At 38.3% G+C, this 16,998-nt stretch overlaps 1 protein-coding gene across 1 annotated transcript in view; it reads right to left on the reverse strand.

The window, feature by feature from the left end:
- CEP95 (centrosomal protein 95) overlaps positions 1–16,998 on the reverse strand; it is a 65,286-nt gene that overhangs the window by 38,921 nt on the left and 9,367 nt on the right. Inside the window, exons 7-11 of the mRNA XM_036836685.1 lie at positions 5,360–5,491; positions 4,406–4,599; positions 2,427–2,539; positions 2,105–2,234; positions 901–1,074 (exon numbers count right to left, since the gene is read on the reverse strand). Coding sequence (XP_036692580.1) covers positions 901–1,074; positions 2,105–2,234; positions 2,427–2,539; positions 4,406–4,599; positions 5,360–5,491 — 743 coding nt within the window. The remainder of the gene's footprint in view (positions 1–900; positions 1,075–2,104; positions 2,235–2,426; positions 2,540–4,405; positions 4,600–5,359; positions 5,492–16,998) is intronic.

The following is a 16,998-nucleotide window of genomic DNA, read 5'->3' on the forward strand; positions in this document are numbered from 1 at the left end:
TCCCACATGCCACGGAGCAACTAGGCCCGTGAGCCACAACTACTGAGCCTGCGCGTCTGGAGCCTGTGCTTCGCAACAAGAGAGGCCACGACAGTGAGAGGCCCGCGCACCGCGATGAAGAGTGGCCCCCGCTTGCCACAACTGGAGAAAGCCCTAGCACAGAAACTAAGACCCAACATAGCGACCAATCAATCAATCAATAAAAAAATAAATAAATCTTAAAAGCAGAAACCTACCATTTAAAAAAAAAAAAAAAAAATCAAATGCATAAAATACAGAGAAGAACAGACTGGTGGTTGCCAGAGGTAGGGGGTATGAAGGATGGGTGAAATGTGTGAAGTTGTTCAAAAGGTAGAACTTACAGTTATAAGTTCTCAGAATATAATGTACAGTATGGTGACTACAATTAATACTGTATTGTGTATTTGAAAGTTGCTCAGAGATTAGATCTTAAAAGTTATCATCACATAAAAAAACTGAAAGTATGTGAATAGATGTTAACTAAACTTACTGTGGTAATCATTCTGCAATATACACATATATCAAATCATTATGTTGTACACCTTAAATGACACAATTTTGTATGTTAATTATATCTCAATAAAACTGGAAAAAATAAAAATTAAAAATGAATAAAAACAGATATGAAGAAAAGATACCAACTTTGAGAGAGTAATTCCTTTGAGGGAAAGAAAAAGAATGTGGGGAGGAGAGAAGAGATTTTAACTATTTCTTAAACACAAAAGGTGTAAAGCAAATATAACTTAGTATCTGCTACTTCTAGATGGAGATACAGGTATTTGATGTTATTTTTGATGCTTTCACATATTTCTGAAATATTTAAAAAAGAAAGCCAGTCATTAGATCAGAGTGGCTAAGTGGTTTCTGGGGACGTCCTTAACCTGGCCTAAGATAGGTACCTGGCCTTTGCTTCTTCGGCCCATACTCCACGATGCTGTCACTATGCTGAGACAGTGTCTCATCATTTCCACTTTCCACCTCTTCATTTCCAATATCCTCCTCTTCAAAGCCGGTCTTTTCTTTAATTCGATCACCCAGGGCACTTTTTAACATCTATCAAGAAAATTCTTTTTAACATCTTTCATTGACTTCAGCAGAATGCAAGTTGGAAGGATTAGACAGATATAACCTTTTAAAAGTTTTCTCAGATAATTAAGCCCAAGTTTAGACACAAATTTTCAGATGCTTATGCATAGTTTCTAAAGGATATATATATATCAATGCCATGGACTATTCAGTTTCAATAAACTTAAGAGTACGTCACATAGGGATTTAATATATTTATTCAATGATACCCCCAAACTACAGTATTTTATTTTGTGAAAATCAGAGATCCATCTAATTTTATACCAAATGTGTCTTTAGTGACAAAGGGAAACAATACAGATGTATCTAAAGATATACGGCTTAATATAATCATTTACATTAAATTATTTAGTTTTCATCAGAATTCAATAAAAATCTGGGACTTCCCTGGTGGTCCAGTGGTTAAGAATCCGCCTTCCAATACAGGGGACGTGGGTTCAATCCCTGGTTGGGGAACTAAGATCCCACATGCCACAGGACAACTAAGCCTGCACACAGCAACTACTGAGCCCGCGCACTCTAGAGCCTGCGTACCACAAATACTGAGCCTGTGCGCTCTGCAGCCCACGTGCCGCAACTACTGAGGCCTGTGCGCTTTGGAGCCTGCACGCCACAACTAGAGAGCCCACAGGCTGCGACTACTGAGCCCACACACCACAACTAGAGAAGACCGCGCGCCGCAATGAAGAGCCCGTGCACCTCAATAAAAGATCCCGCATGCTGCAACTAAGACCTGATGCAGCCAAATAAATAAATAGATGGATAGAATTCGATAAAAATTTGGATAAATCTATACCAAATTTGGTTACATAATAAAAGGCTAGGATATAATTTCTCATCCTATGTCCTACCTGCTTGACTTATGGAAGATTTTCACAGTAAGTAAGACACAACTTACTTCCTAGTACCTTAGCTTAGCTCTCACCTTCAATTGGAAAATCACTTAAATGCTCACCAACTATGGCAATCTCAATACAAATTAAAAAACAAGACTTGCCCAATCTAGTTCAGAGAGGCGCTGAGATAGTTTCTCTGATACTGCATGTAATTCTTGTTCTGTTAACCTCTTTCCTGCCCTCTGGGAGAAAGGTGAATCCCAGGATGAGACTGCAGCTCTGTTTTCATATCTGTAATAAAAGTGACCTTGTGACACATTTAAGTAGACAAGTGTATGTACATTACTTAGTTCAAAACTACTGTAATACGTTTTACCAAATATTTCATACTGGTCTTCACAGCAAAATTTGGAGAGTATACCCTTAACTCTTCAAATCCCTTTGCAGACAGACTGTAAACATTGAAGCCTACAGTAATGTTACCTTTTTCCTTTGCGAAGCTTCCTTGTCCTAGGGCCTTGGACCTGAACTGGATACATTTCCTGTTTGCCGTCTTTAGACAACTTGGAAGTTAAGAAAACTCTATTATCGGGTTCCTATTAAAAACAGAGGAGAGTTGATTTGAAAGAGATATAAGGAAGAAACAAAAAGAAGAACATTTTGGGTGTGATGGCAAGGGAGGACCTGTGACACAAAGCTAGGTCCCTTCATTCTCCATGTTTTGCTTTTTTTAAAAACACATTTGTCAAAACACTCTATTGATCCCCAATGCCAAAGGATGGAGCAATGTCTATAAACTTGTACTCAAAGAGAAAGTATGGCTCAGGATTGCATTCAAATATAAATGCAGGGCTTCCCTGGTGGCGCAGCGGTTGAGAATCTGCCGCTAATGCAGGGGACACAGGTTTGAGCCCTGGTCTGGGAAGATCCCACATGCTGTGGAGCAACTAGGCCCGTGAGCCACAACTACTGAGCCTGCGCGTCTGGAGCCTGTGCTCCGCAACAAGAAAGGCCACGACAGTGAGAGGCCTGCGCACTGAGATGAAGAGTGGCCCCTGCTCGCCACAACTAGAGAAAGCCCTCGCACAGAAATGAAGACCCAACACAGCCAAAAATAAATAAATTAATTAAATAAAAAGAAAACCAAAAAACAAAAACAAATATAAATGCAAGGGAGGTGTTCTCAAATATAAAAATTTAGGGGTTATGGCTACATGTGGACAATGAAAAAATGATCAAACCACAAGTGGAAAGTATTAAAGTCATTATCTTTCATATCAAGAAGTCAACAGAAACTGTCCAAAACTGAAACAAAAGACAAAAGCTCCAAAATATGAATATAACCTCAACATTTTAAAGAATTTATTTCTTAACTTTGGAGGGAATCTTATGGAAAATATTTCTTGTGGTAAAGAAACATTTGATGTTTAACAACTCTTTAATTTCACTTCAGTATCTTTTTCTTCTTCTATTAAAGTAAAATTAAATGTAATACTTTTTAGTAAATAACAACTATAATATAATCACATTTTTAAAAAACGTTTAAAACTGAAGTTAGTGTCCTGCTCAAGAATTATTTGAAAAAGAATATTCCCACTTAACTGCAACCCAGGTAGAGAAAAAGAATATTACCAGCAACTCAGAAGGCCTTCCACCATCCCTGCAAGCCTTCCCCAAAGGTAACCATTATCCTATGATCCCTTTTTTCTCTTTTTATCCATCTACCCTCCTATCTAAATAGATGCACAGAATGTTTAGAATTATGGTCACCTAATGCTAATTACTTTTTCGGCACCATGTGAATTTTTAATAATGAGAGTGTATCATTTATAAATTTACCCTTGGCATATACCCGAGTGTTCTTGTTGCTAGAAAGATAGGAACAGGATGACTGTATAAAAAAGGATTTTATTTTCAAAGAAGAAAAGAGCAGAAGCTAATAGGCCAAAAGTTAACAGTAGTTCATGCTGGATAATAGGAATATGGATGAAAGATTATTTCTGACACTTTCCTATATGTTAAAACATTTCAATTACTTAATTAGAGACATACAATATGGGTTCTGAAACTAGAATGCTTGAATTCTAATCCTAATTCTACGATTGCTGTGTGACCTCAGACAAGATTCTTAAACTCTCTATTTCAGCTTCCCCATGGGAAATATAAATAGTACCTACTCCAGAGCTGTGCTGTAAGAAGAAATTTATTCGATACCTGCAAATTAGGGAGAACTGTGCCTGGCACAAAATAAACATTCAGTATGTGTTGGCTCTTACTATTTCCCCTTCTACATAGTCATCCTGTCCCTATCTTCCTAGGTTAAGAATATACAGGTATATGCAGAGGTAAATTTTAAGAAGTACAGTGCTCTGATTAGTGCAGTATCCTTGACTACAATTCTAGCAGAGACCTTTTTAAATCTATAGACTTTTGACCAGTTGAAAGCAAGCTTTTCAACTTACCACAGAAAATGCTGTGCCTTCTCCAGTAGAATTCATGGTATGGGAGCAGTGACTTGAACGCAAGTATTCTTTTCCTATGGGGCAGGGAGCTCGAGGCTCTGAAGGATGGTAAGGTGGATGTAAAGGAATAGCTGATCGGATAGGCTCCCCTAACTTCCTAGCATTTGGAATCATATCCACAGAAGGAATTTCCGCTAGTTGGACAAATCAAAGTGGACATTAAGATGAACTCTAAGAAATAAACCATTTTATATATATATCCTGTATCATTTTATATATACACATACCCTATACAAACATGTTCACACACAATACTTAGAAATGTATTTTAAAGTTGATTAAAAAAAAAAAAAAAACACACCAAAAAAACAATGAAAATAGGGACTCATCCTCAGTAAACAAGTAGGGACCTAATTAAATCAGGAAGAATGTAATTTTAATGTTATTATCATAAAAATGCTTCCTAAAAAGTTATTTAAAAATAATGAAAAATTACTAAAAACCTAAATGGCTTGAAGAATAGCTGTATAAATTATGGTTCATCCACATGCTATAAAAATAGCCATTAACAATGACTTTATATAATACTAACCATATGAAAACCTCAGAGACAGTACAAAATGAGAATATTTTTCAAGTTATTATAATTTGAAGACCACCAACTGATATCTAATCAGTCTAACATAACAGACTCTTATTGTCCTAAAGTCTCTGTTTGAGAGGAGACGATTTAAATAAAATAGCGGATGCAAAACATGTGACCAAAGACCATCTTATGAAGAAATCCGAGCTCATAATTAATAGCAAACATTTACAAATGAGGTCACGTAAAACCAAAATGAATCGCATTAATTGTAGAGCAACAAAAGTAAAAAGGCTAATAGCAACTGCTGCAAGAACTACTGTCTCCAACTCACAGCAAGAGTCTCAAGAACTCAATGTATTACTACTCACTGTCTTCAACAAAGGATGTCCCACTCTTGGACAAAAAACTAGATGAGGGAGTGTTCAGCACTTCTTCATGTGAGTCAGAACATGGTAGGGTTGAGGCTTTTTTAGACTGCATTTCATTAGGACCTTGGGCACCTAGAAAATATTAAAGTAAAACTTTTTTATTGCTGAATGTTAAGACTAAAAGCTACGAGTTTAATACCCTGAGGATAAAAATATCAGAAGTGACATAATCATAGAACTATGTTGGTCTGATTGCTTGAAATACCAATTACTTTTAATAACTATCAGAGAGCAATACGTAGTTCTGTAGCCCAGAATCATTTATATAACTTAAAAACAAAGTTTTACACAGTGTTTCATTCCTTTGCTTTAGAAAAATAGGTGCCAGACTTGTAACAGAAATGCTGACTGTTGCACAGGTATATCTCTAAACTAGATATCTTGGCTGGTACCATAATCAAAGATTTGTAGGTCAAACAAATTGTTTTGTCTAATTTTCAAACGCTTAATATTTTGAATCAGATCTATAATGTTAGTACACAGAGAGCTACATTAAAAATAGTTCTGAAATTGAGGGAATATCCACTTTGCTCCCTTGGAAATCTACAATACACGAACTTCCCACAAACAAAATGGATTAATGACTTCCCCTCTCTAAATAACTTTCTACTTATCTATCCCTTCTTCAGTTTAATGAAAGACTTCACCATAAACGTATTCCTCACTTCAAAGGTATGAGAATGCACCCTGAAAACTCATTGTTTACCAATACGGTCAACTGATAAAATCACTTAAATACAGAAAAATTCACCTTGTACAGATCCCCAAATCCACACAATTTATTCCCGAATACTGTATTTTCAAATTTTTGACACTCAACTGATGTCTTTTAAAAATCTGCAAATACATCTTTTTGTGCTCTCCTTTCCCACAATCCAGTGCAATATGACCATTTTCATATCAAAATGTTTTAAGTATGTAAATTTCCCTCCATAACTTCGTATTTCACATGTATATCCTCTAAGACATAATGTTCAATATTCACAACTTGGTCCTCGATTTCATGATACTGAATTTGTCATCAGTTTGACCACAGACTAATTCATTTTTATCTAGGTCCCTTTTTTCCTTCGGCTCCTTGAATAACCATTTCACATGCTCTTTCTTTTTTGATGGAATTTCTCCTAAAATCTCATGCTTAATTATCATCTGGAAATTTTAATTTGTCAGAATGAAAGTTACACAAATTTCTCTCAATGATCTTCAGACTGTTTTAGAAGATACTGTTTTATTATTGCAGAGATTGTGAACTTCTCTACTGTAAGCATTAATAATATTTCAATTAGGGAGTTCCCCGGTGGCCTAATGGCTGGGATTCCGAGCTTTCAATGCCATGGCCAGGGTTCAGTCCCCTGGTCAGGCAACTGAGATCCCGGAAGCTGCACGGTGTGGCCAAAAAAAAAAAAAAAGAAAATCAATTATTTAAGTATCTGTATAGTAAATACATCTCATTTACCAAAAAAAACAACGGTCTTCAGTAGAACAAATGAGTGAAGATGGTCAGAAGGTACAAACTTCCAGTTATAAAATAAGTAAGTCATAGGGATGTAATGTACCGTATGGTGACTACATTAATACTGTATTGGGGGGGGGTGCCCTGGGCGCCAAAGGCCTCTCATCCCAGGCTCCTCCATAAGGAATCTGGCTCACGCCACCTATAAAGCAAACCCCAATTCTTGTAGAGGCCTCATTACCCCCTCCCCCACTCAGAGTCACAGAGCAGCAGTGCCTTGGCCCCAGGGGCAGGCCAGATTTGCAAAATGGTGAGACCCTGCTGCGTATCCTGTTACGAGGTGCATAGGAAGGGGTTTCTCCTTACTTATATAAAAGGTTTAAGGAAGGGAGATGGCCCAGATGGCAGAGTAGAAAGACTCTGAGCTCACCTCCTCATGGGCACACCAAAATCACAACCATCTGCAGAACAGCCATCGATGAAAAAGACAGGAGCCTGCCAAGAAAGATCTTCTACAACTACAGACATAAAGAATGAACCACAACAAGATGGCTAGGAGGGGCAGACCTGCAATATAGTCAAGTCCCATATCCCCCAGTGGGTGACCCACAACCGAGAACAATTACTTTGCAAAGGTTCTGCCAAAGGCGTGAGAAGTCTTGAGTCCCACATAGGCTCCCCAGCCTGGGGGGCCTGCACTGGGAAGATGAGCTCCCAGAACATTTGGCTTTGAAGACCACTGGAGATTACTTTTGGGAATCCCAGAGGGCTGCAGGAAATAGAGATTTCATTCTTAAAGGGCACACACAAAATCTACTGAGACCCAGGACAGAAGCTGTAATTTGAGAGGAGCCTAGGCCAGACCTACCTGCTGATCTTAGAGAGCTTCCCGGAGAGGCAAGAGGCAACTGGAGTTCACCTGGGAACACAGACACTGGCAGCAGCCATTTTTAGGAGCTCCTTCTACCATGTGGATCCTGGTGCTGGCAAGCGCCACTGTGGAATCCTACCTCTAGCTCATTAGCGCCAAGACATGGCCCCAACCCAACAGCTTGTAGGTGCCAGTGCTGGGACACATCAGGCCAAGCAACTAACTGGGCAGGGACACAGCCCCACCCTGGCCCTGCCCTTCAGGGAGCCTGCTCTAGCCTCTGGACCAGCTTCTCCCACCAGGAGACAGACATGAGACTCAAGAAAACTAGTCCTGGGACTTCCCTGGTGGCGCAGTGGTTAAGACTCTGCGCTTCCAATGCAGGGGGCCCAGGTTCGATCCCTGGTCAGGGCACTAGATCCCACATGCATGCTGCAATTAAGAATTCGCATGCCACAACTAAGGAAGCCTTCCTGCTGCAACTAAGGAGCTGGCAAGCCGCAACTAAGGAAGCCCGCCTGCCGCAACTAACAAGCTGGTGAGCCTCAACGAAGGAGTCTGTGAGCCTCAACTAAGACCTGGCGCAACCAAATTAATTAATTAATTAATTTTTAAAAAATTATTTAAAAAAAAAAGAAAGAAAACTAGCCCTGCAACTTATGGACCCAGCCTGCTCATTAGCAGGCCAGACCCTGTGCTGGGACCAGCTGGGCCACAGCCCTCCCCACTAGCAGGCCAACACAAGCTTCAGGACACCTCAGACCCCATACTCAACTGTATCAGGAACTGCCCCCCCACCCCCCCCCCCCAGCAATCCAACACAAGCTCTGGGACCCTGGGCTCTGCAACCAGGACCTGGCTCTGTCCGCCAGTAGACCAGCACTAACCAACCCAGGACCTGGCTTCACCCACCAGTGGGCAGGCAACAGCCCTGGAGTCTTCTAGACCCTGACTCTCCCCACCACTGAGCCAGTGTAAGCCCCAGGGGTCCCTGTGGTTATGCAGTTAGCCACCTCGTGACCAGCCAACCAGCAGCTGGCAGCCTCTGCACAAGGCAACCAACTGGCCCAGGGGCCAACCAAGCATACCAGACTGCCCACATAGAGAGCCCACCACAACAGAAAGACCCATGCAGTCCTCACAGGGGGAACCCCTAGAGCATATAGCTCCGGTAGGACATACTGCTGGGACACATAGGGCGTTTCCAACAAAAGGCCACTTCTCCAAAGTTGGGAAATACAATCAACATACCAGATACATAAAAATAAAAATAGCAACTTAGGCAAAATGAGGCAACAGAGGAACATGTTCCAGATAAAGGTACAAGATAAAACCCCAGAAGAAGAACTAAGTGAAGTGGAGATAGGCAATCTACTGGAGAAGGAGTTCAGGGTAGTGATCATAAAGATGATCAAAGAACTCGGGAGAAGAATGGATTCACAGAATGAGAAGTTAGAAGTTTTTAATGAAGAGTTAGAAAATATAAAGACCAAGAAGATGGAAATAAAGAATACAATAACAAATGAAAAATACACTAGAAGGAATTAAAAGTAGACTAAATGATACAGAGGAATGGATCAGTGAGCTAGAAGACAGGGTAGTGGAAATCACTGATGCTGAACGAATTAAAGAGAAATCAAAAGAAATGAGGACACTTTAAGAGATCTCTAGGACAACATCAGGTGCACTAATACTCGCATTATAAGCGTTACAGAAGGATAAGAGAGAGAGAAAGGAGCTGATAACATATGAAGACGTAATAGCTGAAAGCTTCCCTAACCTGGGAAGGGAAACAGACAGTCAAGTCCAGGAAGCACAGAGAAGTCCCATGCTACAAGACACACTCTAGTTCTAAGGGCTAATATTAAAGATAAAGAGAGAATATTAAAAGCAACAAGGGGGGCTTCCCTGGTGGCGCAGTGGTTAAGAAACCACCTGCCAATGCAGGGGACACGGGTTTGAGCTATGGTCTGGGAAGATCCCACATGCCGCGGAGCAACTAAGCCCATACGCCACAACTACTGAGCCTGCACTCCAGAGCCCGTGAGCCACAACTCCTGAAGCCTGGGTGCCTAGAACCCATGCTCTGCAACAAGAAAAGCCACCGCACTGAAACGAAGAGTAGCCCCTGCTCACCGCAACTAGAGAAAGCCCACGTGCAGCAACAAAGACCCAATGAAGCCAAAAATAAATAAATTAAATAAATAAAATTTTAAAAATACCTTGAAAAGCAACAAATAACATACAAGAGAACTCCTACAAGGCTATCAGCTGACTTTTCAGCAGAAACTCTGCAGGCCAGAAGGGAGTAGCAGGCTATATTTAAAGTGATGAAAGGGGAAAACCTTCAACCAAGAATACTCTACCCAGCAAGGCTCTCGTTCAGATTTGATGGAGAGATCAAAAAGTTTACAGACAAGCAAAAGCTAAAAGAGTTCAGCATCACCAAACTACTTTACAACAAATGTCAACGGAACTTCTCTAAGTGAAAAAGAAAAGGCCATAACTAGAAAGGTGAAAGTTACAAAATGAAAAATTTCATTGCTGAAGGCAACCATACAGTAAAGGTAGGAAATCATCCACACACAAAGTTAGTAAGGTTAAAAGAGAAAAGGAGCAAAATCATTTATATCCACGATAAGCAGTTAAGGATACACAAAACAATTAGATGTAAGATATAATATCAAAAACAGTAATCACGAAGGAAGGAGAGTACAAATGCAAGGGGTTGTTAAAATGCATTTAAAAGTGAGAGATCAGCAACTTAAGACAATCACATGTATATATGGGAAGAGAGAGAGACACTGCAAATGGAAAACAAAAGAAAACTGTGGTAGCAATACTCATATTAGACAAAATAGACATTAAAGACTGTTACAAAAGACAAAGGAGAACATTATGTTATGATCAAGGGATCAATCCAAGAAGAAGACAAAACAACTGTAAATATATATGCACTCAATATACAAGCACCTCAATACATAAAGCAAACATTAACAGACATAAAGGAAGAAACTGACAGTAACACACTAATAATAAGGGACTTTAACACCCCACTTACATCAATGGGCAGATCATCCAGACAGAAAATCAATAGGGAAACACTAGCCTTAAATGACACATTAGACCAGATGGGCTTAGTAGATATACAGAACATTCAATCCAAAAGAAGCAGCATGCACGTTCTTTTCAAGTGCACATGGAACATTCTCCAGGATAGATCACAGGCTAGGCCACAAAACAAACCTCAGTAAATTTAAGAAAACTGAAATCACATCAAGCATCTTTTCTGACCACAACACTAGGAAGCTAGAAATCAACTACAAGAAAAACTGCAAAAAACACAAACACACAGAGGTTAAGCAATATGCTGCTAAACAATCAATGGATCACTGAAGAAATCAAAGAGGAATTAAAAAAATACCTGGAGACAAATGAAAACAAAAACATAATAATCCAAAATCTATGCGATACAGCAAATGCAGTTCTAAGAGGGAAATTAGTGATACAAGCTTACCTCAGGAAACAAAAAAAAACTCAAATAAACAACCTAACCTTATACCTAAAAAAACTTAAAAAAGCACAAACAAAACCCAAAGTTAGCAGAAGGAAAGAAAGGTCAAAGCAGAAACAGATAGAGACTAAAAAAACAATAGAAAAGATCAATGAAACTAAGAATTGGTTCTTTGAAAAAACAAACAAAATTGATAAACCTTTAGCCAGACTCATCAAGAAAAAAAGAGAGAAGGTCCAAATCAATAAAATCAGAAAGGAAAAAAGAGACGTTACAACCAGCACCAAAGAAATACAAAAGATCATAAGAGACTACTACAAACAACTAGATGCCAATAAAATGGACAACCTAGAAGAAAAGGACAAATTCTTAGAAATGTACAATCTCCCAAGACTGAACCAGGAAGAAACAGAAAATACGAACAGACCAATTACCAGTAATGAAACTGAATCACTAATTTAAAAACTCTCAACAAAGAAAAGTCCAGAACCAGATGGCTTCACAGCTGAATTCTACCAAACATGTAGAGAAGAGTTAACACCTAATCTTCTCAAACTATTCCAAAAAATTGCAGAGGAAGGAACACTTCCGAACTCACTCAATGAGGCCAGCATCACCCTGATACCAAAACCAGACAAAGATATCACAAAAAAAGAAAATTACAGGCCCAAATCACTGGTGAACATAGATGCAAAAATTCTCAATGAAATATTAGGAAACCGAATCCAACAATGCATTAAAAGGATCCTACACCATGATCAAGTGGGATTTATCCCCGGGATGCTAAGATTTTCAGAATCTGCAAATTTGTTAATGTGATACACCACATTAACACACTGAAAGAATAAAAATCAAAGGATCATCTTAATAGATGCAGAAAAAGCTTTTGACAAAATTCAACACCCATTTATGATAAAAACTCTCCAGAAAGTGGGCATAGAGGGAACATACCTCAACATAATAAAGGCCATATGCAAGAAACCCACAGTTAACATCATACTCAATGGTGAAAAGCCAAAAGCACTTCCTCTAAGATCAGGAACAAGACAAGGATGCCCTCTCTCACGTTTATGCAACATAGAATTGAAAGTCCTAGCCACAGCAATCAGACAAGAAAAAAAAATAAAAGGAATCTAAATTGGAAAGGAAGAAGTAAAACTGTCACTATTTGCAGATGACATGATACTACATATAGAAAATCCTAAAGAAGCCGCCAGAAAACTACCAGAGCTCACCAGTGACTTCAGTAAAGTTGCAGAATACAAAATTAATATGAAGAAATCTGTCGCAATTGTATACACTAACAACATACTATCAAAAAGAGAAATTAAGGAAACAATCCCATTTGTCATTGCACCAAAAAGAATAAAACACCCAGGAATAAAACCTACCTAAGGAGGTAAAAGACCAGTACCCAGAAAACTATAAGACACTGATGAAAGAAACTGAAGACGACACACACATGTAAAGATATACCATGTTCAAGAATTGGAAGAATATTGTTAAATTGACTATACTAGCCAAGGCAATTCACATATTCAATGCAATCCCTACCAAATTACCAATGACATTTTTCACAGAACTAGAACAAATAATGTTAAAATTTGTATGGAAACACAAAAGACCCTGAATAGCCAAAACAATCTTGAGCAAAAAAGGAGCTGGAGGATTCATGCTCCCTGATTTCAGACTATACTACAAAGCTACAGTAATCGAAACAGTATGGAACTGGCACAAAGCCAGATACATAAATCAGTGGAACAGAATAGAGAGCCTAGAAATAAACCCACACACTGAAGGTCAATTAATCTATGACAAGGAGGCAAGAATATACAATAGAGAAAAAGTCCTTCAATAAGTGGTGCTAGGAAAACTGGACAGCTACATGTAAAAGAATGAAATTACAACATTTTCTCACACCATATACAAAAATAAACTCAAAATGGATTATAGGTCTAAATGTAAGACCAAAAACCATAAAACTCCTAGAAGAACACTCTTTGACATAAAGTGTAGCAATCTTTTTGGCTCTGTCTCCTAAAGCAAAGGAAATAAAAGCAAAAATAAACAAATGGGACCTAGTTAGACTTATAAGTTTTTGCACAGCAAAGGAAACCATCAACAAAAAGACAACCTTTAGGGACTTCCCTGATGGTCCAGCAGTTGAGACTCTGTGCTTCCAATGCAGGGGGTGTGGGTTCGATCCCTGGACAGGGAACTAAAATCCCATATGCCACGCAGCGTGGCCAAAAAAACAAACAAAAAAACAAAAAAAGACAATCTTTAAAATTAGAAAATATTTGCTAATGAGATGACTGACAAAGGGATTAATATCCAAAATATATAAAAGGCTCATACAACTCAACATCAGAAAAACAAACCCAATTAAAAAATGGGCAGAAGACCTGAATAGACATTTTTCTAAAAAAGACATACAGATGGCCAACAGGCACATGAAGAGATGCTCAATATCGCTAATCATCAGAGAAATGCAAATTAAAACCACAATGAGATATCACCTCACACTTGTCAGAATGTCTATCATCAAAAAGACCACAGATACCAGGGAAAACCGTAATTCAAAAAGATACATGCACTCCAATGTTCATTGCAGCACTATTTACAATAGCCAGGACGTGGAAGCAACCTAAATGTCTATCAAGAGAGGGATGGATAAAGAAGATGTGGTACATATATACAATGCAGTACGACTCAGCCATAAAAAAAGAATGAAATAATGCCATTTGCAGAGATGTGGACAGACCTAGAGAGTGTCATACAGAGTGAAGTCAGAAAAATATTGTATAATATCACTTATATGTGGAATCTAGAAAAATGGTACAGATGAACTTATTTGCAAAGCAGAAATATAGACACAGATATAGAGAACAAACTTATGGATACCAAGGGGGGGAGGGGGCGGATGGGATGAATTGGGAGATTAGGATTGACATATATACACTACTATGTATAAAACAGATAACTAATGAGAACCTACTGTATAGCACAGGGAACTCTACTCAATGCTCTGTGGTGACCTAAATGGGAAGGAAATCTAAAAAAGAGGGAATATATGTATACATGTAACTGATTCACTTTGCTGTACAGCAGAAATTAACACAGCATTGTAAAGCAACTATACTCCAATAAAAATTAATAAAAGAATAATACATTAAAAAAAAGTGTATGTTGACCCCCTCCAAAAAAAAAAAGACCACAGATAACAAATGTTGGTGAGGATGTGGAGAAAAGGGAACCCTTGTACACTATTAGTGGGAATGCAAATTGGTGCTGCCACTGTGGAGAACAGTACAGCAGTTTTTCAAAAAGCTAAAAACAGAACTACCGTATGACCCAGCAACTCCACTTCTGGCTATATATCCAAAATAAATGGGAACACTAATTTGAAAAGATACATGCACCCCCAACATTCATAGCAGCATTATTTATAATTGCCAAGATACAGAAGCAACCTTTGTCCATCAACAGATGGATGGAGAAAATGTGGTGTATGTATATATGTATATATATATATATATATACACACACACACACACACAATGGAATACTACTCACCCATAAAAATGGAATGAAAATTTTGCCATTTGCAACAACGTGGATGGACTTGGAGGGTATTATGCTAAGTGATATAAGTCAGAGAGAAAAACAAATACTATATGATATCACTTATATGTGGAATCTAAAAAATAAAACAAACTAGTGAATATAACAAAACGGAAACAAACTCATAGATACAGAGAACAAACTAGTGGTTACCAGTGGGGAGGGGGCAAGACAGGGATGGGGTTAAGAGGTACAAACTATCATGTATAAAATAAGCTACAAGGATATATTGTACAACACAGGGAATATAGCCAATACTTTATAATAACTATAAATGGAATATAAAAATTAAAAAATTGTGAATCACTATGTTGTACACCTGTAACATATAATATTGTACATCAGCTATATCTCAATTTTAAAAAAGGTTTAAGAAGAAAATACTGTGTTGTATATTTGAAAGTTGCTAATAGAGTAGATCTTAAAAGGTCTCATCACAAGAAAAAAATTTGTAACTTTTTGGTAACAAATATTAACTAGACATACTGTGGTAATCATTTTGCAATACATACTACTGAAGAATCATATTGTACATCTGTATAAGTAATATAATGTTATATGTCAATTATATTGCAATAAAAAAGAAAGATTTATAGTCCTGGAATTAAAGCCTAAATTAGATGTCTAAGAATGTGTATGATGACATTTATCTGATGAATTAAAATCCAAATATAAAAGGAAGCTACCATATGACATCAAACCCAAACACCTTAGCCTGGCTTTTCTCTCAACCATTTCTTTTTTTCTTTTAATTGCATTATAATCTGAATAGTTAAAATCTGAAAATAATAATTCACTTTTTATAGATATAACCTTTCTACATGGCACTTGCTATCACAGAACACCATTTCTAAAATCACCATCCCTTTTATCTGACTCTCTACCTTGAAGAAACATTCTTGCATTACCTACACTTGACTCTGGTCATTCTGCTACTTTGCCCATCCCAGTGGTAAGTACATGTCTTTGGCTTACTGTCTGACCTCCCAAACATAGGTTCTTCGAACACAATTCCTTGGAATGGAGTGTCTATTCCTTGGAATTAGAGTATTAATGCTGAAAGGGATTTCAAAGATGGTTTAGTTTAATTCTCTAATTTCACACTTGAAGAAACAGAGGCTCAGAAAAGATAAGGGGCTTATCCAAAGTCACACTGCCAGCAGCAGAGTCTGGAAGAGAATGTAGGCCACTTGATTCCCATAATTTAATGTACTTAATTCTACTCTAGCATTCCTGTTCTTCCATTTAAAAACATACTTATTGTGGGCCTACTGTTTTGCTAATTTTTGGAATACTAAGACGAATGTGAATAATTTTATCAGACATTTCACTTATTTGTCTTATTTATTGACTGCCTCCACAAGTAGAATATATGTTCTATAAGGGAAGGGATTTGTGCCTGTGTCTATTCTGTTTACTACTGTATCACCACTGCCTGGCAAAGGGAAGGCATTAAATAAATATTTGCTGAATGAATATGAGGTCGCTACTGTCCCTGGAACTCAAAGTTTACATAATACTCAAGGTGAGAAGACCACAATGTAGGAATACAGAGCCTCAGAGGCTGGGCTTTGTATAGAGTGAGTTTGCCAGAAACAGGAAGGAAGAGCATTCCAACAAAAGAAACTATATGATGTTGGAAGTTTCCTGGTGGCCTAGTGGTTAGGATTCTGGGCTTTCACTGCCGTGGCCCAGGTTCAATCCCTGGTCAGGAAACTGAGATCCTGCAAGCTGCATGGCACAGCCAAAAAAAAAAAGAAAAGAAAAGAAAAAAGAAACTATATGATGCCAAGAGAAAAGCAAGACAACCAAGATGGGCAGAACAGGAAGTGGGATGGTTGGAGGAGGGCAAGGTGAGAGTCTCAAAACAGGCCTGAGAGATATTCAGGTTTACTGTGTATAAGCAGGAGACTGTTGGAAACATAGCCTGAAGCCTGGGAGAAAAACTGCCACTGGATGTACACACTTGGTTGAAACCATGAAAAAAGTGAGTCACCCAGCTCAGGAAACTATACTTAAGGGGTATTCTGAGTGTGACCAGACTGTTAAGCTGCATCCAGAATTTTCTTCCTAGGATATCAAGTCCCACATATTACATGACAAACTTGCATCCACCT

This window comes from Balaenoptera musculus, chromosome 20 (assembly GCF_009873245.2).
Source record: "Balaenoptera musculus isolate JJ_BM4_2016_0621 chromosome 20, mBalMus1.pri.v3, whole genome shotgun sequence".
In the NCBI taxonomy this organism is placed as follows: domain Eukaryota; kingdom Metazoa; phylum Chordata; class Mammalia; order Artiodactyla; family Balaenopteridae; genus Balaenoptera; species Balaenoptera musculus.